The sequence below is a fragment of the Bombina bombina genome, chromosome 6 (genome assembly GCF_027579735.1).
Source record: "Bombina bombina isolate aBomBom1 chromosome 6, aBomBom1.pri, whole genome shotgun sequence".
Lineage (NCBI taxonomy): Eukaryota > Metazoa > Chordata > Amphibia > Anura > Bombinatoridae > Bombina > Bombina bombina.
The window spans coordinates 867672177-867700046 of NC_069504.1; the positions used below are offsets into that span (position 1 = coordinate 867672177).

A 27870-nucleotide genomic window follows, 5' to 3' on the forward strand; every position below is an offset into this window, starting at 1 on the left:
TTGCTTTCATCAAAGAGATATTTAGCGTTCCACTTTTAATCTGGCCCTAAGTAAAACACCCTGTTCTTTTTTTCCTTGGGAACATTCTTTCATAATCACATTCTTTTTCTCCTTATCTTGAGAATTTAAATAAAGCCTGTAGGTATTTATAAAGCATGAGTGGGAGGAGACATTTTTCACTGTCATCATTATTCTATAAATAGCCAGTTATTTATTATAGCAAACTTATACATACACAGTTTAGCATCTCTGAACTAGTATTCTGTAAGAATCAAATATGAGAATCCCAGCTTTCTCATCCCTTCTTCTACTTTCTCTGTTTTCAGAAGGACATGCTGCGCTTCCTGTTTCCATCGGTGTATCCAACGGAGGCCAATGGGGGACTTGGGGGAATAAGGAGTTTTGTCTACCAGGTTATGTGGCCAAAGGATTTGCTTTTAAGGTAATACACATTTAAATATAAAATGTTTTTTGTATAATAAGAAATAGAAATTGCTGATATAATAATTTGCTGCTTCAAAAGGTATAAAACATAATTTCACTTTAATGTGTTTTTTTTTGCATTAAAATGTGTCCATTTGTAACAGTATTATGCTTACTCTGTAGAATGCAGTGCCCATACAATCCTCCCCACAAAATAAATAAATAATATTATGTATTAAAAAATCATGAAAACCTTAAAAGTATTTAATTTCCTTTTTTATGCCATAGCCTATAACATAGTTGCCAACATTTGATTTTTTTTTCCCAGGGACACTTTGTAGCTGAGCCATGCCCATTTACAATTTGCATAGCGCCACTTACTCAGACCCACAAAACAAGTTAATTAAAAACTAGAAGTATAATGTATCCATACTCATTGCTTAAAGTGGTGGGAGAGTGTTTTTTTTATAATTTTTTTTTTATTGAGGTGTTAAGTAGACATGTGCATGGCGAAAAAATTCGGTTCGGTTCGGATCAATTCGGATTTTTTTGAATTTCGGTTCGGAGCGATTCGAATTTGGAAAAATTTGAATCACTTCGGTTCGGATTTGTTTCGGATTCATTCGGATTCGAATAAATTCGGTTCGGTTTTGTTTTGGATTCATTCGGATTCAAATAAATTCGGCTGGATTCGGTTCGATTCGGTTCGGTTCGGAATTTCGGTAAGTGTTAGGTGGGATTAGACTTATACTGTACAATACTAGTGTAATCCATGGCCATCCGAATTTACCGAATAAATCCGAAGTAATTCGGATTTATTCGGTAATTCGGCAGTATTTTAATTCGGAAATTCGGTTCGATTCGAATCGCCAAATTTTCCGAATTTTCCGAATTTCCGAATCGATCCGAATCGAATTGCACATATCTAGTGTTAAGATAGACATTACAAATACATAAAGAAATAATGTGTAATACATGAGTTGTTACAAGCTTGGGATGCGATTGTCTTATATGATACAAGCAAATGTTTCTGAGAACTAAATAGGACTCACACCTTGGTGCTACATAAAGCAATGTCTAACACACAATAAATAAAACATTATATATCACCTACATTTTTACTTTTTTGCTTTTAGTTATTTAAAAGCCACTTTTGCGCTTCTAAACACAGTTATTTACCTAATTGTGGGGGATATTGTTCAAAGTGTACAGGCCACTTTTTGACCTTTATAAATATGTAAAAACTCTTGTATATTGCTGTAGTAAATGATGTGTTTAGAAATATATATAAAAATCAAACACTTGTACAGTATATATCAAATGAAAAAAAAAATGCAAATAAGTCTCTGGACAAAATCAAAGATTCCAGAGCACTGTATGGGGGGGGGGGGCATGTCTGTCACATTAGTAAAATGGAGGTATTTTTATAGAATCTAGTAATACAGATATTACTTGTAAACTTATTCTAATACATAAACACATAGAGGAGATCAAATTTCAAATAAATCAACCTATTACGAGTTTACCATTATAGGGAATGTGAAGATCCAACAGCAAAAAGTAAAAATATTGGTTATGAAGCTATCTCTGCAAGAGTGAAGTGTAAGAAAACTTATGTTGGCTCCAGGCAAAAATGTAATTGCGATAGAACTATAATATTGGAAGACTATTTTCCTCTTCTTGATATGCCAAAACCTTGCTGCCTGGGCATGGGCCCTATACCCAGTGACAGGCTAACCATACCAATAAATAGGTAAGTTCTATTAGTGGATTGTTATATATGACAAGCTTAGTTCCTTAGTAATGAAGTAAGCATAAATTACTTAACATTTTGGTATATTAGATTATAAAACTTATGAAAAAAACCTATTATATTTACTTCCAGTGACTGGTGAATATCGGAGAAATATTATTATTGAAAACTATTGTCTATCCTATGCGCCAACAAGTAAACAAAAATACCCCTCTGTGTGATAAGAAGCTTTAAAATAAAGTCACACTTAGGTGTGGGGTAGTAAAGATGAGAGACATAGTAGGTATAAGCTGATCGGTAGCGGTCTTCATGTTGTTGTTTATAGCCTCTGGTTCTCCTAACCCGGCTGCTGGTCTGTCATATTTGCACTGCATAGGTAGTGAGTATAATATATCATTTAGTGCGGTCTCAAGGCTCTGGAAGTATTGATTCAGCAGCCGCTGCACAGGTGTCTCCCAGATTTTCACGGCTGTGCTAACATTAGGCCGGTCCATGGCCATGATTTCAGGACCTATCGAGTACCGAGGGCTACAAAATAGTCAGTCAGCAATAATATATAGGTAGGATGAGATCCAAGGATAGCAGTTTGATCCTAGATGCTTTACCCAGTTGATCAGGGAGGGATATTAGAGGACTCATTGCAGGCTGCCGCCAGAGTCTTTGAAGGCCCAGGTTAGGACTCCAGATGAGAACATTTATAAAAATAGTATCATTCCAAGATACAGCAGCCTCTCCCAAAGCCAAATCTTCTCAGATAATCTGCAGAATATTTAGCATTTTTCTGGAGCTCCTGATTTTTACAGCCAATATGGATGCTGCCTGGACAAGCCCCCCGGGGAGAGTGAAATGTAATCTTTAATGATTCAGATAGAGCATCTAATTTATAAATTCACTTCTACTATTAAATTTAGTTTGTTCTCTTGGGTAACTTTGTTGAAAAGAATATGTAGATATCTTCAACCACAGCAATGCACCACTGGTGATTTTTGGCTACACATGTTTGTCTTTTGTCATTGGCTCACCAGATCTGCTCAGCTAGCTCCCAGTATTACATTACTGCACTAGAGATTACTTTAACTATGTGTTTAATCCCTTTGCAGAGGTTAAACAGATAGTTATATGCAAGCAATAGTGCAACAATAAAATTGCTCTAAATAATGCAGGTTAAATCATCATGTTCCTCATCACCTTGGCATACGAAGAATACCTTTACATCAAGTACCAAAATGAGCAAGCAAGGGTTAAAAAAAACCTCTTCAGCATCTGTACAGCAGGACACCCCAAAAAACCCTATTTTATAAAGATGGTACACAGCCTGAAATTAGACAGTGATATTACCTCAATATGTTTAACCTGCTACTGTGCTGGGGCTGTTGGAATGGAAAACAATATATATGGAAATACTGTTTATTTATAGTTTTATTTTAACTTTTGCTAAAAAAACTATTAAAAGTTTCACACAGAGATGGCATTTTAGGAAGTAAATAGTAATTTTATCTTTGCAGTAGGTTAATAGATCTAGAAATGATCCAGTAAATCTAGATATTTTTTTTTAATGTTCTTTGAATTCCAGTCCCAGCCCTGATATTTTACACTCCTGTTAAGCAAAACCTCAGGGTATAAATAGTGTAAATTACACATGTTCCAAACTGTGCAACACTATTGAGATGCTTGCTTCATCACAATTTGTAACATAGTACCAAAGTCAATTGAGTTCAACCTATACAAATTGAATATACTTACAAAAAAGCTCCACTTGACCTTAAATGAATCCCATTAAAAGGTGACCCATTTAAAACATCAATCATATCCCTGAATTCTGTTTCTAGCCCCTCATAACTTAAATTCTCCATTCACCTTATTAGCTTTGTGGCCCTTCTCTGAACTTTTTCTAGGTCTACAATGTCTTTTTTTGCAATCAGTCACCAGAACTGCACTCCATACTCAAGGTGAGGTCTTACCAAGGATTAATATAGTGTCAGAATTATGCTTTCCTCCCTTGCATCAATGCCTCTTTTAATACATGCTAGTATCAAATTAGCTTTAGATGCTGCTGCCCTGCATTGTGCACCCATCTTTAGCTTGTTATCTATCACTACTCTCAAATCCCTTTCCTGCACTGTTTGGCTAAGTCTAATCCCATTTAAATAATACATTGCCTGCTTATTTTTACTTCCAAAACGTAGAACCTTGCATTTTACTGTTTTAAATCTCATTTTCCATTTACCTGCCCATTATTCCATTTTTTAGCAGATCCCCTTGGGACGTAAATTCATTCTAATCTGACCTAATGACCTTACACAACTTTGTATCATCTGCAAAAATAGAGATGATGCAATTTTTTTTTTAAAATCTTTATTTAAAGACAAAATTGGAGACAGAAATAGGCATAACATAATACTAATATGGCGTCACGCAGGACCCAGAACACATACCAAATTACAGAAAAATAGAGCGACAGAAAAAAAATGCATATGGGTCAAAAACATATCGTGCCTAAAGACCAACTGTGTCCATAGTTGGAATTTTTAAGAGAACATATGATAAAAGTTACAACTTAATGGTAATTATCATATGGTCTATTCTTGTCAAAGCATAACTCATTGTTCCTTCACAATATGCTTCTATCGTTAAGAGGGTATAAATTAATAGTACCTTAATAATATTTCAGAAATTGGGGAAGAAAAGAAAAGAAAAAAAAAGGGGGGGGGAAGGGTAGTCCTCCTCTCTCAATCGCTCTCGCCACCCAGCCAAAAGCTAGGTAGGTGCCCAGCATATACATTCAGCTGAACATTTTGTTTGACTAATTGGATTTGTACCATCTCTGGCAACACACAAATAAATCCTGTCCATTTTTTAAGAAATACCTCAATTTGCGTATCAATGGGGTTCTGTAAATTATATTGCTCTACTGTACATTGCGTAATCAAGGCTTGTTTGAGCTCAGAAAACTTAGTTGCTGAGTGTGATTTCCATGATCTTAGAATTAGATTACGTGCTATGAACACAATTGTGTTAATTAGACTAAAATTTTTGTATATGCCTTGAAATTTAGCTAGAAAAAACACTTCATATGGACAATTACAAAAGTCTAAAGTTAATACTGAATTCATCCAATGTGTAATTTTTGCCCAAAACTGCACAATTTTAGGGCAACTCCAAAAACAATGATAGATGTCAGCATGACTCGCACTACATCTTGAACATAAAATATTTGACTTATACCATCTGGATAAAATCTCTGGTGTTAAGTACACTGCAAGCTTAATTTTATCTGAGACTCTCGCCAGGCCGTCATAACCCAAGTTTTATCTATTAGTTTAACGCTGTCCAAAACTTCCTGTGTATTAACCCTTTGAGTTCTAAGCACTTTCCCACCTGGGTGCTAAGCTGTTTAAAGTTTTTTGTTTTTTTTTAACCCCTTAATGACCGAGGACGTGCAGGGTACGTCCTCAAAAAAAAGGCAGTTAATGCCTGAGAACGTACCCTGCACGTCCTCGGTTTGGAAAGCAGCTGGAAGCGATCCTACTCGCTTCCAGCTGCTTTCCGGTTATTGCAGTGATGCCTCGATATCGAGGCATCCTGCAATAACCATTTGTAGCCATCCGGTGCAGAGAGAGCCACTCTGTGGCCCTCTCTGCACCGGACATTAACGGCTACGTTCGTTGGTGGGTGGGAGCCGGTATGGGAGGTGGGTGGCGGCCATCGATGGCCTTTGTGATGCGGAGGGGGGCGGGATCGGGGGCGGGGACGACCGGGGGGGACGCGCACGGACGCGCGCGCGTGCACGGGGAGGCCGGGCGGGCGCGTGCACGGGGAGGGAGCGGGTGGGAACCACTACGCTACAGAAAATGTTTATGTTAGAAGTGGGGATCAAAGGGGTTAATATGGTTTTTTTGGTGATCGGTTTGGCTGGTGGGGTATTGGACTGTGGGGGGGAAGCTACACTACAGAAACAAAAAGTAAAACATAAAAAATAAAACATTTTTATTTGCAAACTGGGTACTGGCAGACAGCTGCCAGTACCCAAGATGGCCCCAATAAGGCAGAGGGGGAGGGTTAGGGAGCTATTTTGGGGGGATCAGGGCGGTTGGGGGCTAAGGGGGGACCCTACATAGCAGCATATGTAAATATGCTTAAAAAATTTTTTTTTTTTTTTTTTTTTATACCTTTTATTTTAGTACTGGCAGACTTTCTGCCAGTACTTAAGATGACGGGGACAATTGTGGGGTGGGGGAGGGAAGAGTGCTGTTTGGGAGGGATCAGGGGGTGGGATGTGTCAGGTGGGAGTCTGATCTCTACACTAAAGCTAAAATTAACCCTGCAAGCTCCCTACAAACTACCTAATTAACCCCTTCACTGCTGGCCATAATACACATGTGATGCGCAGCAGCATTTAGCGGCCTTATAATTACCAAAAAGCAACGCCAAAGCCATATATGTCTGCTATTTATGAACAAAGGGGATCCCAGAGAAGCATTTAAAACCATTTGTGCCATAATTGCACAAGCTGTTTGTAAATAATTTTAGTGAAAAACCTAAAGTTTGAAAAAGTGAACAATTTTTTTTTATTTGATTGCTTTTGGCGGTGAAATGGTGGCATGAAATATACCAAAATGGGCCTAGATCAATACTTGGGGTTGTCTACTACACTACACTAGAGCTAAAATTAACCCTAGAAGCTCCCTACATGCTCCCTAATTAACCCATTCACTGCTGGGCATAATACACGGTTGGTGCGCAGTGGCATTTAGCAGCCTTCTAATTACCAAAAAGCAAAGCCAAAGCCATATATGTCTGCTATTTATGAACAAAGGGGATCCCAGAGAAGCATTTACAACCATTTATTCCATAATTTCATGAGTTGTTTGTAAATAATTTCAGTGAGAAACCTAAAGTTTGTGAAAAAATTTGTGAAAAAGTAAAATAATTTTTTTATTTGATCGCATTCGGCGGTGAAATGGTGCCATGAAATATACCAAAATGGGCCTAGATCAATACTTTGGGATGTCTTCTAAAAAAAAAATATATACATGTCAATGGATATTCAGAGATTCCTGAAAGATATTAGTGTCCCAATGTAACTAGCGCTAATTTTGAAAAAAAGTGGTTTGGAAATGGCAAAGTGCTACTTGTACTTATAGCCCTATAACTTGCAAAAAAAGTAAAGAACATGTAAACATTGGGTATTTCTAAACTCAGGACAAAATTTAGAAAATATTTAGCATGGGTGTTTTTTGGTGGTTGTAGATGTGTAACAGATTTTGGGGGTCAAAGTTAGAAAAAGTGTGTTTTTTTCCATTTTTTCCTCATATTTTATAATATTTTTTATAGTAAATTATAAGATATGATGAAAATAATGGTATATTTTGAAAGTCCATTTAATGGCGAGAAAAACGGTATATAATATGTGTGGGTACAGTAAATGAGTAAGAGGAAAATTACAGCTAAACACAAACACCACAAAAATGTAAAAATAGCCTTGGTCCCAAACGGACAGAAAATGGAAAAGTGCTGTGGTCATTAAGGGGTTAAATATTTTTTTTTAAACTTTTTTTTTTATATTTGGGGATCAAAATTACTCCAAATCTAAATGACTGGTATAGTATAAATGACTTACCGCTAATTGAGAAAATTGCCACAGATTTAAATAATTGGGTGAAAATCCCCTTATCACTTTCGGCATGAATAAACTTAATATAAATGATTATTTCCCCGAAACTACTCTATCTAATGCAAAATATTCCAGTTGGGATACATAAAGATCTAAAACTAATTGACAGATTATGTCATTTATTTCTATGGAAATAAGGAAGCATTCGTATAGTTTTAAATAAATTAAAGGGACACTGTGCACTAGATTTTTCTTTGCATAAATGTTTTGTAGATGATCCATTTATATAGCCTATATTTGCATAAATGTTTTATAGATGATCCATTTATATAGCCTATCTGCAATCCCCAAGACGGTTGGAAAGGTTAGGTGATTACTTTTCCAACAGTGGGTCTTGGGGGTCTGTAGCTGTTTGGATGCCCGAGATACAGGCATCAAAGCAGCATGCACCCTTTCCTATATTTAACATTGTTATTTTTAAATAAAGTTGCGTCATTGCGCGTGAAGTCACCGCACATAACGTGAAGCCCCGGCGATGCCTGTCACTATACAGGTCCGATCGCCGGGGTAGGAGCGGGTGGGAGCCCCCAGATCTCCCTCAAGGTGGGAGAGTGCTAGTGACGGCTCTGAGCTGTCGTTAGCATCTGAGTGGGAAACTCTGCGACGGCTCAGAACCGTAGTTAGCACTGAAAAGGGTTAATATCTGGGAAATATTTTAGCCATTTAGCTACTATATATTCTAATTAGTCAGAAGAAGGACGTTGGTTTAATAATGAGTGCAGGGTAGAGATGGAGTATATGCCAGCTTGGTATAGATTAATTCTGCTGAGCAAGGAACCAAGGGACCAATCTACACCATAATTTTGTTTCAATTCAGAGATATAATGCCTTAACTGTACAAATGCATAGAAGTCTGTTTTGGGCAGTCCAAATTTATTACATAAATCAGAAAATAATTTGGGGACTCTGTCAGATTTTAGTATTTGATTAACCCATCTTAGGCCTTTACTTTGCCATTGTCTAAAAACTATATTTGACAAACCGGGGGAGAAATTAGGATTTTGAGACATAGGGAGAACAGCAGGATTCTGAACAAAATTTCTGTCATGCTACTACAACATTTTTAAAGGTTAATAGATTAAAGACATTAGATAAGAGACATGTTATTGGGCAATGCAATAATGTGTTCAGATGAAAGGGGACCGTCAAATTAGTGACCTGTTCCTTTTCAGTAATCCAGTCTATGGCTATTTTAGTCAGGGCAGCTAAATTATAAAATTTAATATTTGGTAGCGCCAGTCCTGCCATAAGCTTAGTGTTCATAAGACGATGGAAAGCTATTCAGGCTTTAGCCCCTTTCTATATAAACCTGGAACAAGATTTATTAAACATTTGCATATCAGATTTGTGTATAAATACTTTGATATTCTGAATAAAATAAAGTAGTTTAGGAAACAGTAAGGTTTTAATCAGCATGGCACGAGCTGTCAAGGAAATAGGTACAGTAAATTAAACCAATCTTCTAGCTTCCTTTTACAGTTATTGAAGCATTTGGGAAAATTTAACCCATACCACTCATGTGGTTTAGTGCTTAGTCTTATACCTAGATAGGTAATCTGAGCTGTCTCACTAAATGGATGATTTATGGTATTGTCACCCCTCTTATGTAGCCATAAGAGTTCTGATTTGGACAGGTTTATCTTATACCCGGAAATGGCACCAAACAAAGAGATATCTTTCAGAAGGCGCGATAAATTCATCTTTAAATTACTTAGAAATTATAAAAGAATGTCTGCATAAAGTGATAGAACTAACTTTTGCCTACCGAATATTATTCCCCCAAGATTTTGACGTAAGAGGATCGCCAGTGGCTCTAGTGAAATATTAAAAAGGAGTGGCTAAAGCAGACAACCTTGCCTGGTGCCCCTTTGTAACGCCAAGTGCTGAGAGATGGAATTATTAATGATTATAGAAGATATTGGGGAACTATAAATTAAATGTATAAAATTGTTAAAGTATCCAATCGTGCCAAATTGATCTAGAGAAAAAAATAAAAATAAAAGAATGTCTGCATAAAGTGATAGAACTAACTTTTGCCTACCGAATATTATTCCCCCAAGATTTTGACGTAAGAGGATCGCCAGTGGCTCTAGTGAAATATTAAAAAGGAGTGGCTAAAGCAGACAACCTTGCCTGGTGCCCCTTTGTAACGCCAAGTCCTGAGAGATGGAATTATTAATGATTATAGAAGATATTGGGGAACTATAAATTAAATGTATAAAATTGTTAAAGTATCCAATCGTGCCAAATTGATCTAGAGAAAAAAATAGGTGATCCCAACTAATACAGTCAAATGCTTTCTCCGCGTCAACTGTCAAAATAGCCATGTCAACTAAATCTCTATGTTTGGAGGCTTTGAATTTGTTCCAGAAAAAATCTAATGCTAACATCACCTTACGCATATTTTTCACCGGGTTTCTCCCGGGCATAAATCCTGCTTGATTCTCATGAATTATACTACCAAGATTGAGTTTTAATCTATTGGCAACAATGGATGTAAGAAGTTTATAGTCAGAGTTCAAGAGTGAAATTGGCCTATATGATGCAGGAAGTTTGGGGTTTTTATTTTTCTTTAAGATTAAGGTGATGTTAGATGCGGCAAAGTAAGGGGAACATTTGATATTGTCTGAAAAATAGAAATTGAATAGCTAATGTAGAGTCAGTGTAATTTGTTCCTGAAGGACTCTATAAAATTTTATAGGGAGGAGCTCCGGCCCAGCTGCTTTATTAGGTTTTGCTGACTTAATACCGTCTAAAATTTCAGATATAGAAATAGGCATATTAATTTCTGCCATAATTTCAGGTATAAATTTGGGTACATTGATACTACCCCTAAACTCCCTTTTCTTTAGTAAATCTGGTCTGTCGGATTTATATAGATCTTGAAAGAAATTAAAAAACACACTTTCAATCTCTGAGTTACTTGTGAATCTGTCTCTGCCGCTTTTAATGGCAGAGATAGTATTCTTAGAAACTGGTTTGGTAATCCTAGCTAGGAATTTTGGTGACCTTCCCACATGACCCCCATATAAAGCTCTTTGTCTAAGAACTTCTTGAACTGTTTTTTTGTTTTAATAAGATATCTCTTAGAGTCTTTGCATTCACATACTCAGTCCGTGTTTTAGAAATATTATCTAGATAGGCATTATAACAATTCTTGTCTTGATTGGACAGTTGGATTTCTCGTTGCTTAGCTCTTTTTTTCAGCCAACATAGATAGGCTTTAATATCACCCCGTAATACAGCCTTAGCTGTTTCCCAGAAGACCTCTATCTTCTCTGTATGTAAAGAGTTCAAATTATAAAATTCTCTCCATTTACCTTTTAGCCAATTTTGGAAGTTGATATTATTAACTAAAATCGGAAATTACAATATCTTTGATATCAGATTTCAGTTTGAGACCCATTAGTGAATCTGAAATAAGAAACATATCGATCCTGGATAGGGACTGATGTCCTTTAGAGATACATTTATACGCTCTAAGATCTGGGCTCTGAATGTGCCAAATATCGACCAGTCCTAACTGGGGACAGAGTTTCTGTATTATTTGGGTCTTCCTATCTCTACTGATTGGTGTTTTTTTATTTAATCTGTCTAGATTGGGTGGTACAGTTAGATTGAGGTCACCAACAATTATTAAGTTTTGGCCTATTTATTTATGAAGCTTACCTGTCATATTGTTCCAAAACACACTGTCTACATTATTTGGGCCATAGATATTACACAAGATAAAGCATACTTTATTCACTAAAATCTCTAAAATTTGAAATCTTCCATCTGGACTGGATCTAAGTGACTGGCCTCAATTTGAGATGGATTTCTTGTAGGCAGGCAATATCCGGTTTGAGTTTAACCAGCTGCTTAATTATGGCCTTTCTTTTATTTGGCGAGGTTATGCCGCCCACATTCCAAGATACAATATTAAGTGGTTCTGTCATCATCTTGAATAAGTAGCGGAGAGCGAGAGAGAGGGGAGGAAGAACATAAAAAAAAGGGGGGGGGGCAGAGGGTAAAAAAAGGGGGAAAATAAAACAACACATCACAAAATGTGATCCCAATTAAAACCAAACATACATCTAATATGAAATCTATCCTTTATGTAAGTTCTGGATAAATATGTACTAACATTTTAAACTGCTGATTAAGGAAGGCCTGCCACCTTGCAAAAAGAAACTGCTTCTGACACATTATTTAGAGTCTTATCACTATCAGTTTTGCAGGATATATCAATCTGACATTATAGTCATCTTTCATTAGTTTGACAAAAAAGGGGACATCTCCCTTCTCTTTGCCAGGGTTTTAGAGTAGAAATCCTGGAAAATTATTAACTTATGTGACCCAACTAAGAACGTATTAAATTTCCTATAGTATTTAAGGTCTTATCTTGAAAATTTACAAATTTAACATCTCCTGAATTAGATCACATGGGGCCTATTCTGTGGGCTCTTTCTATCTGAAACAGGTGGGGGGGAGAGGATCTGCAGTACCTGGGGCAGAGTAGAAGATACAAAAACTATCAAATCCTGGAATTCAACTATCTTAGGTAGGCCAACAATTCTAAGATTGTTGCGCCTGGAGCGATCCTCCAGATCCTCAATTCTGGCCTGTAGTAGGGAGAGAGTATTGCTATGTGCTCTGGAGATAGGGTCTTGTAGGTTCAACCTATCCTCCAAGTCCAATACTCTTGTTTTAACTTCAGTTAGTCTAGATGAAACCTGCCTAACTTCATTAGTCAAGCTAGAGATTTCCAGCTTTATTTCTTGTTTAACCGAATCTAATTGGGGTGTGATCATTTTCGCTATCTCCAGAGCTAATTTTGACATATTGCAGTTAGATGAATTAAGGCCCCCCTCTCTGAAGAATCAGAAGAGGGTTCCGCATTTTTGTTGTCTTTTATTTCCCTTTGTTTAGGGGGCATACTGGAAGAGGAACCTTTAGTGTGGGATATTCAGTATATCTGTCCATGAACCATATCATAAAAGGAGGGCAAGAGTAAGTAGAGCGACAAAACGTTGCAACACTAAAATAGTGATATAGTGTAGTGAGATGTGAGATAAATTGGCGGTACAATACATAAAACTAACACAACTAAGTCCCTTATTGTAAAAGAGACCCTGGTGATCTATAGGATAATCGCCAATTACAGGACCTGAAGAGTAGCAGATAATTATGTAACGGTATGCCAATTGAATTCAGAACCTGTGTTAACTGGCAAGTGAATTTATATAGGTACAAAACACATAAAAAAACTCAAATATAAGCCAAAAAGGCAAAAAGGAAGTGTACATACGTGTGGTGATACAGAATATAATTTCCATTTTTTATAGAGTCATGTGAAATATAAGATCTGGCCAGTATGTAAATCTAAAGTTTTACCTATAGAATCAGGGCACAGAAGAGGCAATAATATACAACCCTTACAATAAATCTATAGTAGAAATGTACTAGTCTAGATTAATCTGTTTTTAATACTATAGCTTTGTTCACAGTTGTATTACTTTCTTATAATAGCTATAATTATTACCAATAAACTTCATCCAGCAAAAGGTTGCAATTAGTATGTTACTAAGTCACCTACTATACTAAAGGATATCAACATACAACATATAAATCCATAGAAACTTCTAGCTAGTACATATCATTCAAATCTACAGGAACCTATCTGTCACAGTTTATCAGCCTTGTCTTAACAGTCCAGGCTTGTTAACCCCTAATGGGAATTCAAAGTCAGCCTTAAGGAATAGTACCTTAAATTCTTGCAGCGCCCAATTGAGCCATACAGGCGTCACTGTTTTACACAGAGGAGGTCCGGCTACTTGGCTGCCCTTTTATACCAAAGAGTATGCCTGTGGCAATGTTCGTTTGAGGCCTTGTAGGGAACACAATATTTTAGCCGGCTCTCTTTCCGCTAAAGCAGGGTAATCTTACCAGATATGCAGAGCACAAGTTCAAGCCGATCCAACAAAAGGCTCTATCCGTGAGCACACGATCCGACGCTAGTATTGCGTAACTTCATGACGTCCATCTCCTCCGAAACATGACATCTCCAAGAGACCAGGATCCAATCAGGAAGTGATTCCAGCTAACACGGACGCCACCAACCACAGACAGCTTAGGCTCCGCAGTTTGACGGCGGCTTCTGTAGAGTCGCAGTGGGAATCTCGGTACCACTGAAAGTCAGGTAAGGGAGGCAGATGACTTGATCCTAAGAAACAATATGGCAGAGAGCCACGGGAGTCACCCGTCCCTCTGTTAACAAGCCATATATATACCAGACCCTGTAAAAAGAGATTCTGGTAGATGCTCTGGGGCCAATAGATGAAAAAGTTGGTACTTGGGTGCCAGAAATCGGGTATCAGTCTTTCCGATGCTAGGCAGGGCTAGAAAGCATATATGCTAGACGAATGCCTACATACACACACACACGGGTCTGATGTAGAGGCAACCACTGCTAGTAGTGTTATTTCTGTAGGTCAGTTAAAAGAGGGCCGTGGGATTTACGCGTCCCTCTTAACAGGAGACTGTGATAGCTGAATAGCTGTATTTCATCTTCTAAATGCAGACTGTGAACCTGTATGTCAGTGGTCTTATAGCCCCCACGGGATAAGTGGCCAAAGCACTGGTGCCGTATAAGACAGAGTAAATGCTGACCCGGTCATGTGTATTAGGAAAGGTGCTTTAACTATCAAGCAGGTCAGGTATTGTGTGCAGCAAGGTAGGCGACCATCCGGTCAGGTATATTTAGAAGGAGTGCTTTAGCCACCAAGCCAGTTGTAGCCAGAAAAGTGACTTCCAGTCGTGATCCTAAGATCTTGTATCCGGGCCCAGCACACATAGGCTGGCCCAGGAATGCTACGAGAAGCTGGAGGATGGAACAGACACGAAGCTGCAGCTACCTGCTTGCCAGAAGATGCAATTTAATCCTTGCTCCAAGTCAATAATAAAAATATTATATATAATATTACCAAGGTAGGCTCAAAAGCAGCAATTCACTACTGGGAGCTAGTTACAGATTGGTGGCTGCAGATACATGCCTCTTGTCATTGGCTCATAAGATGTGTTCAGCTAGCTCTCAAAAGTGCATTGCTGCTAGGGTTGCCACCCAGCCAGTATTTAGCCGGCACAGCTGGTATTCTGCTATTAGGAGCCGGTGCCGGCATTATTAAAATACCTGCAATGCAAAATCCGTTTTTTTTTATTTTTCAGCTTTTTATTGCGTGAGCATCCATGGTGCGTGCCAGGTGTGCATTGAGCATGTGTGCTGCCGGCACTAAATACGTCCAGGGACTCCTTTCCAATTTAAGGACTAACCCTGATATAGAACTTTTAAAAGTACTTGCTCAAATTGAGCACAGTTTATATCAATAATACTTACAGGCAACAAAATAGCTTTGTGTTTAATTTTATATTAATAAAATCTAAAACTTTTGTATTTCTTTTTTCCAAAATTTTAGTATAGACACTGACACAAGTATACACTTTCTAGCACTCCACCAAATCTAGTCTAAATATTTATAGGTAGAATAAGTATAGAAAAAACGTGAGCTATAATTACCCCAAGTTCACTAACTGCCATTTAGGAGTGCAAGTTAAAACATAACTTTTAATATAAGATTATTCTAAAATGAAGAAAGTTATACCTATCAGTTTATGCTATATGATATTAAATATCTATTATAAGATTGTTTCCATCTATATTATATACATATAATATACAAATTGTGGCTGAAATCTTGGTATTCTTCGTATGCATCCGTATTTACCCAAGAACAGAATATTATGATACTCCAAATCACATAAGTCAGACTGGTAATACTTAGGGGTAGATTTATCAAGCAGCCGATGCTGCTTTCTACGCCCGGGGTTAAGAAGCAGCAGTCCTAAGGTGGTGGCAGACTGCAATCATCCCAATCCAATCGGGATGATTGACACCCCCCTGCTAGCGGTGTATGCTGTTGGCATTTAGCAATGTTAGGCGGACATGATTTGCTACAGCGAATCACGTCCGCCTGCCATATGATAAATTGGCCCCGATGGGGCCCATTTATCAAGCTCCGTATGGAGCTTGATGCCCCGTGTTTCTGGTGAGCCTAAAGACCGCTGCTCCATAACTTGTCCGCCTGCTCTGAGGAGGTGGACAGACATCGCCGCAATTCAACCCGATTGAATACGATCGGGTTGATTGACACCCCCTGCTAGCGGCCAATTGGCTGCAAATCTGCAGGGGGCAGCATTGCACCAGCAGTTCACAAGAGCTGCTGGTGCAATGCTGAATGCGGAGAGCGTATTGCTGTCTGCATTCAGCGAGGTCTGTCAGACATGATCCGCAATGTCTGATGATGTCCGACAGGCCTTTCATAAATAGGCCGCTTAGTATCTTTCATAATACTTGAAATTACAATGTAAACTATATTTAATTATGCAACTTTGTTGCTAAATTGTATCTATAGGAAATAGAAACATTCTGTTCAAGTTTGTATGAGATAGGGATCAATGTGATTGCGCCTGACCTTTAAAGTTTCCTTATTAATGAAGTATCGATATTGTAACATGTACTGTGATGCATGTGGGAAGAAACTTCATAATAGTGTTAAATGAGGCAACAAATTGTGGTCTAATATCATAAGCTTTCGAAAGTTAATTAAGTTTAATACCCATATACAAGCTTGTTTGTTGAATCATAGCGTAGTAATATATGATAACTTTAACTGCGTTCACTTTCTGAATACAAACACTATTTGTTTGTTGCTTTTTTTATCCCTTCACATTATTGTTACTGGAGCAGCCCTTAGGGGGTATAGTATTAGTGGCTTGCAATGTAAAGTTGGATTGTTGAATTTTAACGTAGCTGTGTATAACAGCTCTTATTACCTGCCTATGATTAATTCTTAGATTAATTCTTAAATAATGATCTTATTGGCATTCATGAGGTTGACCTTTTGTTCCCTCTGGTATTTTGAAGTGTATATCCATTTTTTTTTTAACCGTCCCCACTTTTACATATACATTGCTATAGTTTCTTGTGCTATTAATTGTGCAACATGTTCGTTTCCCGCTAAAAGGTTAAACTCATGATTAAAAAAGGACCCCAGGGGCGGAGCCTACACTCAATGCGGCAAGACGTGTCTCAATGAAGCTCTCTGAGACAGGCACTAATTATAGGAGTTATATATTGTAAATCTCGACATTTCCTATCCTGTAGCAGCTTTTTCCTACTATTAACAACTAAACTCTAAGAGTGGATAGATTTGACAAAGTTTAAGCCTATGTTTGTTGAGTCAGCTACGTGACACACTTCTTCTCAAGACTTGAAGCCATCTTGAAAAACTTCTGCACCTACGCAGTAAGTCCAGCAACAGAAGAAGTGCCTGTAAAGGATTTGGAGCGTAGGTCTGGGGCTGCCGCAACATTACCCCCCCTGAACTCCGGGGTTACGATATCCTAATATAGGATAGCCAGCAGTCATATACTGACTGTTTTCTTCTTCCTATGAGAGAACCATTATTTACTATAAGAGACTAACCTACTAAAGTAATTATTCCTAATCCGACGAGCACAAATGGAGGCCCTAGCAAGGTGGGAGACACATATGCATAGCCTACTACAGGAGTACTTCTGCGACCTAGAAAGGGATCTATGTGCAATTATCACTACACATGCTCTGGTGATAGCGGAGAGCCTGGATATCAACGCGACCGGGAGGGCCTTTGGGGGAGAGGCCCTCTCGACTACACCCCAGACACCAATAAGCCTGAGCTCAGAAAAGTCCCTCCTGAATATGCAAGAGGCCCACCAGTTACCCAGAGATGTGTCTCACAGCACGGTGCCTCTTAGCCTCTGGCCGGATCGCAGGCTTGAAGGAGAAGATAATGCGGCAGCCATAACAAGTACGGTGGAGACCCGCAAGGAAATATACTTTGCGCCCGCTTCCCTACCTGAGCTGACCGCCGCTACGAATAACACCACAAAGATAGATACAACTACACATATGGGTCAGAGTGGAACTTATGTGCAAGGATCAGATCCGGTCTACCATTCTTTAATAAGTGACGCTGAGACCATGTCAGGAGGGGATCACCATTTGGCCACCGCAGACGGACTCGTGCTGGTAAAGAGACATTTGCTGCAATATAACAAAGGGCAGCAGTACTACCTGGCTCAGATACAGTGCGGAGACCTGGCTGTGGGATCATTTCACCAGGTAGCTTTACGAAAGGACTTAAAGGAAACAACACTTCGCTTACACTGGGTCCTTACTCCAAACTTTACCTACCCTTTGAAAACCGGAGTGGGGTGACTATATGCATTATTGTCAAATTATTGTGGAGCATAATCCTATGTATCTCTATCATACCCAGCTCACCCTCTACTACTTGGCTCCGTGGATTTAATAACTTTCCGTTGCAAACGTATATGAATGTTTATTTATTTTTTTTATTCTCATCATAATCTCCCACTACAGTATTCACTCGTTCTCAATGGGAGGGCTGCTCATGTTTTCATGACAATATGCTAAGTTTGGGGTGTTACACTGCTAAATATTAACTCCCTATTACCATAATCCTTCTTACACAGTCTGATCTAGCTGCTCATGTTCTCAAGGCATATACTAAGTTGGGGGACTGGTACTCCTATATATCCCCTCTATATTGCCATAATTTTGTTTATATACCCTGATCTTATTTATAACAGTTAATATGTATATTTGCAATGTGCTTATGTTTCAATACGGGCGATCTATCTAATGTTTGCAGGTCCCTTTACATTGTTTTTTGACTTATATACTACCTAACCATATGCTTTGTAATATTGCATTATCCTCTACTGTTTATATAAAGATGTCAAGTTTAGTACTTTAGTACCATATTGCATGCATGTTCCTGTTGCAGCCTCGCTTTGACAGGGTATGTCTGTAGTACATATCTAACCATTCTAAGATCATTTGTTGAAAGGCTGCAGGTCCCCTGCATTTTTTATTTTTTATTTTTTTGTGTAACTTATTTATTGCTGGACAATATATGCTTAGGTATGCCCTTACTCTAAATGCTCTCCCATTAACCCACTCCTTAACTGCCTATAGGAACCATATCCAGCTTCTTCTGCACGTATACCTTTGAATGCCTTACAGCCTTTACGCCTTACTTATATCAGTATAATATTTTATAGTGGTGTCTTGCTGCCAGCGGCTGGGGCCGCGGGATACCTAACTTTTCAGTTTCTTAATTTTTATTAGTCTTTTGCAAAGGTTAGGGCTGGTATGACAGTGTTATACATCCATCCCTTAATAGGAGGCAGAATTCTTTCTCTTTAATATGTTTTCGTGGGATCTTCCCCTATTTTTATACATATGGTACTCATATCTGGTTAGGTCCTAGAGACTTATCATTTGGAGCAGTTTTCTTTGGTTTATATTAAGCTCCCTTCTATTTCCCAATCCATATATATTGCTGCAACCTCCAAGTTAGTATAGTCTCATATTCTACCCAGCATTTAAATAGTATGTTTGGGCGACACGCACAGCGGAGTCCTCTCTATAAACTTTTCTCTAACGCTTAAAGTGATGGTAAATTGAGGGCAATGTGAAGGTAAAATCGTATTACTTAAGTCTCTATCACCAAAATCGCTAGTTTTTTTTAATTTAAAATTCAATTGTTTTTTTTTTAAATAATATTTTACTTACTGAGCGTTATCGCTCCTTGCTCCGCCCCCAGTATTACTTCCTGATCTGTGTATGAGTTGTAGTAGAGAGCGGAACAACCCGCTCTCTACGTCATTATATAAGGAATATTGTTCAACTATTCACTTTGCGCATGCGTTAATTGCTTAATACATGTTTTCAGACGATCAGTCTGAGATCTAACATGTAGCGCATGCGCATAGCTAACGAGGGGCATGTTAGTGTGTTTTACAGTCCCCGACTGGCCAGGATTCTGATTGCAAGTTGAAAACACGTGATTTTTAAAATCTATGGCGGCGATTGTACAGGTGGAGGAACGGAGCTGAAATGGAAGCATCTAAAAAGTAAATATTTACAAATACTGACAGTTTTCAGCGTTTTGGTGAATGAAAGTGCATTTTTTTTTTTGTTATCTATACTATCGCATGTTGAAGTTTGCAATACTTTACCATCACTTTAAGGGATTAAATGCCCTACATCTCCTGAGTGTCTGCTTGTAACTTAACTTAACTTAACACTTAATATAACTTAACAACTAATAAATAAAACACAACACAGTTCTGTGGGTGAAAGACCCGTGGGTCGCATTTATTGGTACCAGCCGTGGAACTGGCAGTTAACTTATCCACGGGTGGCGGCAATCGGGGCCTACATCTAACTATGAATAACCCCTTCTAGAAAATGGCCAAGGGACACAGCTGCAGACCACAAGGCGGAGATACTCACGCAGCTTACATAATTAGGGATTTTCCGGCCTAACAATACTCAGCCCAAGCATACCAAGCCTGTGACGTCACCCTGACCGCAATGGCCATTACCAAACCTCCTTCCAGTCTGCAGCCGTGATCCTGACCACCCGCCAGAGTAGGGTGCAAGCATTATTAACTCCAAACCTGTAGGTCCAGCCTTGACTTGACGAACAGCATGTCAATAACTGGGGAGTTCAAAATTACCGTCCTTGGTCTTAGGGAAGTAGTTCGAGTAACCCTCTTCCTGCCTCAGACACCTAGTCTCGATAGAGACCTAATGACAGACCGATTGCCGCCTGTTATTTCTTTGACTGAATCAATAGAGCATTACCAGTGCCAATCAGTAATGCCTATCATCAAATCCATAATGCATTACAAGTGCCAATCCGTAATGCATAACAAATCCATCCGGTTGGATGACAAGACAAAACAACAGAGCATAACAAATTCAACAACAGTGCATAACAGGGCTGGGAGGGTGGGGGAAAATTCTTCTGGGAGTCCACAGGAACAAAGAGGAAGTGGAATTCCTGTACATCCTTCTTATAAGGTTAGTAGACCCCTCCCAACATAGTGCAACATTGTAACTAAAACACACACACACAGCAGTACTCACTCCTGCAGGCCTTAACCCTTAGCTACGCTCCGGGCTATTTGCCCTGCACTTTCTTAAGGGATTAAATGCCCTACATCTCCTGAGTGTCTGCTTGTAACTTAACTTAACTTAACACTTAATATAACTTAACAACTAATAAATAAAACACAACACAGTTCTGTGGGTGAAAGACCCGTGGGTCGCATTTATTGGTACCAGCCGTGGAACTGGCAGTTAACTTATCCACGGGTGGCGGCAATCGGGGCCTACATCTAACTATGAATAACCCCTTCTAGAAAATGGCCAAGGGACACAGCTGCAGACCACAAGGCGGAGATACTCACGCAGCTTACATAATTAGGGGTTTTCCGGCCTAACAATACTCAGCCCGAGCACGCCCAAGCATACCAAGCCTGTGACGTCACCCTGACCGCAATGGCCATTACCAAACCTCCTTCCAGTCTGCAGCCGTGATCCTGACCACCCGCCACAAGAGACTGACCTGCATATACAATGGTCCTGACTCTTGCCGCCACCCTATACTCTTAGGAGTAACTCCTGCCTGATGTTCTGCAAGAACAAATCTACTCCTGCCGGTTCTAAATGAACCCCATCCTGCCTATACAAACCCTTATGGGCTGCCGAGATGTTCCCGTGCTCTACCACAAAACCCTCGAGTTCCACTACCTGCTTCCTCAGGTCCCTATTGATCTTTTTCCTGACCTGGAAAGCTGCCTTATGACACACCATGTGCCTCCATCTTAATCTAGGGATCACATTCGACCACCCGATTCTCACACCTGGAAACCAGAGTTTGAACTGCCTCAGGTCTGACTGCATTGCCCGGATCAGATCCAATGTGGGAATGGCCCCCACATCATTGCCGCCAGCATGAATTATCAAAATGTGAGGTTTCTCCCACCTTTTCGCTGCGGTCTGGAGCAATGCAGGCAGATCTGACCAAGACAAGCCTCTGCACCCTAGCCAACGTAACACAGCCCTGGACGATTCAATTCCTAGCTGCTGTCCTCCTGGCATGGCTGCAGCTCTAATTGCGGCCCAGTGCACATATGAATGGCCGACGATCCACACCCGTACAGGACCTGGACGTATTTCTGAAACAAAGGAAACAAGAGTTAGCCCGCTTGCAGTAGACCAGGTCCACAACCTTGGCCCATAACCTTCTGGTATCACCCCCGCAAGCCCCCCAACTCTTGCATGCATGCCCTTGCTCCCCGATCTCAAACATACAGCGGCCTAACGTAAGATTTATACCGCTGCGACCTCCACCGCCCCAATGAGCGGATCCGATCCGAGGACCAACCCAGCTCTGCTGCTGTCGTCGCTGCCCCCACCCTGAAGGAGTGTGGGGCGATCCGAGACCCGTCTAGGCCAGCCTTTTGCGCTGCCTTCTCCAATACCTTGCCAAACTGGTATCTGGTCAGTGGGTCTCCATTAGCATGTATCAAAAACCTGGAGGAGCCTCCTGGCCGTACTCCCAGGTAAGATGACACTAGCCGCACTGGGCAACAGGCAACACCCTGCTGCCCCGGCAGTGAGAGCCAGGCTCCCCGGCCCTCCTGGTCCGTTTTGGACCTGGGAATGAACAATAGCACGGAGTCCTCCACCAGCCGAACATCGCTGTGCATGACCCCCCCTGTGGCCGCCGTTCTGGCTCGCGGTACCAACTCACCCACCCTTAATGCGCCGTGAAACGCTAAGCCAAAGGCCGCCCCAAAGAGGCGGGCCTCAAAAGGTGAGGAACATATCTCTGGCAACACGTCCAATAATTTTACTAGCCGTTCTGCCGTAATGGGCTCCCTTGTGTCTCGTCGTGGAACTTCCAGACGACCCCAGCCCCTCAACAGCTGTTTAACAAGAAAGGATCGCGACTCGTCTTTAAAGGCGTATAGCCTGCAGAAAAAAGCCACAGCCGATAGTCTTGCTACCACCGCCCCCTTCGTTGCTCGCTTACCTCTCAGCTCCGCCAGCCAGCGCAACAAAAACCCTTGTTCGCCCTCGCAAGAGGGGAACTCACGGAGGTCGCAAAAACCTACCCATTCACTCCAGTACCTCACGTATGCCGACCATGTGCTGGGCGCCAACGAAGCCCGCAACACCGGGATCAGTTGCTGTAGTCCTTCGCCATCTGCCACAAAAAGAGAGGGCAAGAAAGACCATTAGGAGCCGCGGCAGGCGCCGCAGCCCTAAATGCCCCCCACTGGAAGCACGACAGTGCATCCGCAACTATATTCTGCACCCCTGGCACATGCCGTGCCCTAAAGTCAATGTTCAGTTGCAAACATCTCAACACCAGGTGTCGCAAATAATGTACGACCACCGGCGATGAAGCAGAAAGCCTCTTAACCGCAAACACCACGCTGAGATTATCCGTCCAGAAAATCACAGCCCTGTTACTAAACAGGTGACCCCACAATTCCACCGCAACCAGGATAGGAAACAATTCCAGAAGACAAAGATTGCGTGTAAGCCCTCTGGTCGCCCATTCGGTCGGCCAGGGCTCCGCACTCCAAGCGCCTTCAAAGTAAGCCCCATACCCGGATGCTCCTGCAGCGTCCGTGAACAGATGTAGCGCTTGGTTAGATATCGGCTCCCTTCGCCACATGCAGACGCCGTTAAAGTCCTGGAGAAACCTCTCCCAGACCTGCAAATCCGCCACGAGGTCCCTCGTGATGCGAATACGCGATGCCGGAGCCCTACCTCCGCCCAAACACCGCTCTAGTCGCTTGCTAAACCCCTTCCCCCACGGGATCACTCTCCCCGCAAAATTAAGGAGGCCAAGGAGCGATTGCAGTTCCCGCAGCGAACACGTCTGCGTTGCAACCATGGCCCGCACCGCCGCCAACATCTTGGCGACCTTTTCCTTAGGCAGCCTGCATTCACCTGCCACTGAATCGATCTCGATACCAAGGAACGTCAAGCACGTGCACGGCCCCTCCGTCTTATCCTCTGCCAAAGGAACCCCAAACCTGGCCATCATGAACCTCATGACTTTCATTAAGAAGGCACATTCTTGCGAATTGGCCGCCCCTACCAGGAGAAAATCATCCAAGTAGTGCGCCACTCTATCACTCCCCGCCACCGAGACCACCGCCCAGTGCAGGAAAGTGCTGAATGCCTCAAAGTACGCGCAGGATATCGAACAGCCCATGGGCAGACAACGGTCCACATAGTAACCCCCTTCAAACCAACACCCCATCAGCCCAAAGGATGATGGGTGAATCGGGAGTAGCCTAAACGCGGATTCCACGTCTAGTTTCGCCATTAATGCTCCCGGGCCCCATTCCTTAACCAGAGCCAGCGCGTCGTCAAACGACTGGTAACGGACCGAGCTCAATTCCTCCGGTATAGCGTCGTTTACCGACCGCCCTTTCGGATAAGAGAGGTGTTGTATAAGCCTGAACTTACCTGTCTCCTCCTTGGGGACCACCCCTAGTGGGGAGACAACTAAATCTGGTAGCGGCCGGTCCCTAAAGGGGCCTACGACCCTACCCAAGGCCACTTCTTTGCCCAGTTTCTCCCTGACTGCCTCAGGGTATTGGGAAGCCGATTTCAGGATTTTCCTGTCTCGTGCTCCCCCCACCCGGCCTACTACCGGGATCACAAAGCCCTCACGCAACCCGCTATCCAGAAGCTGAGCAGCCGCCCTATCAGGGTACCTACGCAGCCATTTACAAATGACCTGGACTCTAAGTGGTGAATCCGCCCTTAGCGCCAGCGCCTCCTTTGCTCCCAAACCGATCAGTTTGGGTGTCTCGCTTTTTGGAGCAATCAGCCCCGGGGTGCTGCCCGCTGCAAAACTTGCAGACGTGCTTGAACGTGCACGAAGTGCCCCGCTCACACGCCTTGTCCTGGTAACGCCAGCATACACCCCCTTGTCGCCGTCGAAAGCGCAAAGTCTGCCTAGCCCCGGGCGATGTCGCTATGGCGCCTCCTTGCGCCCTCCTTTCCGCATCAAGATGCGCCCAGAGGTGCAAATCCATCGTACCAAAATCAAGCAGTGGGTTGCCCACTTTCTTTTTCCGGTATAACATATCATACTCCCTCCAAGCACCATCGGCAAACTTTCTGTGTATTGCATCGATGGTGTCAACGTACTTGAAGAGTGCAGTCCCCTGATCGGGAAACCTCTCTAAGTAGCAAGTGGCGTATACCTGGAAACACCGATGCCACTCCTCAAGGGTATCAGGCCGCCTAAATTTCTTAGGGCCCGTACCATCCTCCGCCATCTCCTTAAACTTAAAGGCCTCTGCAGACAGCTCAAACATGTTAACATACTTACCGTCCTGAATACGTTTCACAGTTTTAGTTTTAAGGTGTGCATGCAAACTGTGTACCTGGCACGAATAAGTATCCCCGTGTACCGCTGCCTTTCTGTTCACCGCCTGTGGTGACCCCCCAGCAACCCCTAAGAGTTGAGATGACTGCGCCCCACTACTGGCAATGTCATCCCTGTGATTGCCCTTACTCATCTTCCTCAACATTCTATACATCCTCCTATGCCCTTTCGTGTGCAAACCCAGGGACCCATCTATCTCAGATCCTGACCCTGACCCACTAGAGCTGGAAGAATTACACCGCCCCCTAGGTAAACCAAGTTGCATCTCACCAGAGGAAGCGCCCGATGCGGCTTGGCCTTGTCCAGAAGCACTGCTGACTCCTCTAGGCACGAGAGCTCCGGAACTCTGAGTCGCCATATCCCTGCTGGATGAGGAAGTCCTGGGTACCTGCAAAATAGAAGCCAAGAGGGGGGTACCTCGGGAAGGACCAGCCATCTCTTCCCTATCCCCCCTTTCCTCAAATTCTAAATAGCCCTCCCGGTCACTGTCACTCACACCGCATGCCACACTCGCATCATCATCCGTACTGGTGGCCAACCCGCTAGTCGAATCCTCTTGAAATCTCACGGTCCTACTCCGACCCTGAGACTTCGATCCCCTAGCCTGTCTCGCCTGTCCCCTCCCGGGGCTCTCTAAGCCTTCCCCAGTGCCAACGCTAATGCTAGCATGCCCCCTTTTGGCAGCCCCCCTTGTGGCTATTTGCTCAGATCGTGCCGGTGAAGTCCTGCTGGGCGTCATGATACCCTGCAGGCCTTGCCCCTGGGGCTCCGCTATTGCAGCCTCGCCCCTCGCGTTGTGCGCCAGGATGGCCCCCTTATTCGCGGTCTTAGCCGCGGGGGCCTTTCCTTTACTTTGGGCCGCAGCGCGTGCGGGGGCCGCCTTAGCTTTTCCCCCTCCTAACGTAGGCCGTGAGCGCGAGGCGGGTGCCCTTTCGGCATCCCCCCCCTTATTACTGTGTCCAACTGCGGCTCTAGTGCGCACACCCTGTTGTGACGCCCCCGGAGCGCCCTCCGGAGGCCCCTGCTGCCCCGGTGCCACGCTCACAGTTGCCCCATGATTCAGCACCTCTGCCCCTCTATCCGGCCTATCATGCGCCCCCCTGGCCTCCTGGCGCCCCCCCGAGGTGCTCCCTTCTTACCTTCGGAGCCCGGGGGGAACGATCCGCTCTGCTCGCTGTCCAGATTGCGACTGCCGCAAGCGGAAATGACGTCACCGGAAGTGACGCGGGAGCGCGCAACGCCGCCGGAAGTCGACGCGCCAGCCATTTTAGAAGCCACGAGGGACGACGGACCGGAGGCCTGTACCTCGCCGTAGGCCAAAGCCGGGGCCTGAAGTACCGCCGGACCCGACGACGTACCCGCGAGGACCGACGCCAAGGACTGGAGGAGAGCCACCGCCGCCACCAATGATTCCCCGGAGAGGACCACTGCCGCAGGTGAGGCCGCACTGCTCCCACTACCCGCGCCAACGACGCTCACCCCCGAGGTGCCCGCACTTCCTAAGGCCTCGCTGGGCCCTGCCACTACAGGCCCCTGCCTAAGGCCGACACCGGAGCCCCCGGCTACAAAGCCGGGACCCCCGGAGCCGAACCCGGAGCTCCCCTGGGACCCCCTAGGCCCTAAAACCGACCTGCCGGGCGCTCCTACTCTCCCCTCAGGCCCAATCTCCCCTGAGGGCCTACAGTCTGTCTCACACGACGGATAGGCTATACCGGGGCCACCATCCCCCCCCAAATTCTCCCGTGCAGGAGAAGAGAACAACAGTGGGCTACCCCCCCCCCCTGAGGGAGAAACAGGCAGACACAGCCCAGACCCATGGCCCAGACCCACCGTGACAGTTCCGGATGGGGATGGTGCGACCCACTCCACGTCCTCTAACTCCATTTCTTCCCATTCTCCAGATTCGCCTTCCATTGGAAAATGCTGCAAACTGCTAAGCTGAAAATTCTTCTGGGAGTCCACAGGAACAAAGAGGAAGTGGAATTCCTGTACATCCTTCTTATAAGGTTAGTAGACCCCTCCCAACATAGTGCAACATTGTAACTAAAACACACACACACAGCAGCACTCACTCCTACAGGCCTTAACCCTTAGCTACGCTCCGGGTTATTTGCCCTGCACTTTCTATATCACCCCACTAAAATTTTATATGTTAAAAAGCATTTGCTTATTATCCCCCAACCCTTACAATACATACATCCATAGTTGTAATCTCCAAGTTTTATGTAGTTTTATATTCTATCCAGCATTTAAATGGTATACTCTGATCACACGCAAATTACGATACGGTAAAATTTTCACAGTTATCAGTTATAGCATTCTACTACATTTCTAAAAAAGAGGTTTTCATTTAAAGATCCAAAAGTGGTCTTTTATATTTGAAATAGCCCCTATATATGATTATATACCACTGGCTGAGGTCCAAGAGTGGCCTCTGTTACCATCTTGGGAGCATACAGAATACTAGGCATTGTACTTTCACGTTATTTTGAATTCTTTCAGGTATGCATTGTGTCTCTATTCAAACCTATGTTATAATCTACCTGTTATTTTTTATTGTGACGCTTTGTTTATTATACTCTATGTATGCCTTATTCTGAACCTCAATAAAAAAAAAAAAAAAAAAAAAAAAAAAAAGG

The 27870-nt window shown here is 42.5% G+C and overlaps 1 protein-coding gene across 1 annotated transcript in view; it reads left to right on the plus strand.

Moving 5' to 3' along the window:
- The first annotated feature begins 216 nt into the window (after positions 1–216).
- The window catches only part of LOC128663813 (vitelline membrane outer layer protein 1 homolog), a 47753-nt gene continuing 20099 nt past the window's right edge, over positions 217–27870 (plus strand). Inside the window, exon 1 of the mRNA XM_053718335.1 lies at positions 217–442. Coding sequence (XP_053574310.1) covers positions 278–442 — 165 coding nt within the window. The 5' untranslated portion in view covers positions 217–277. The remainder of the gene's footprint in view (positions 443–27870) is intronic.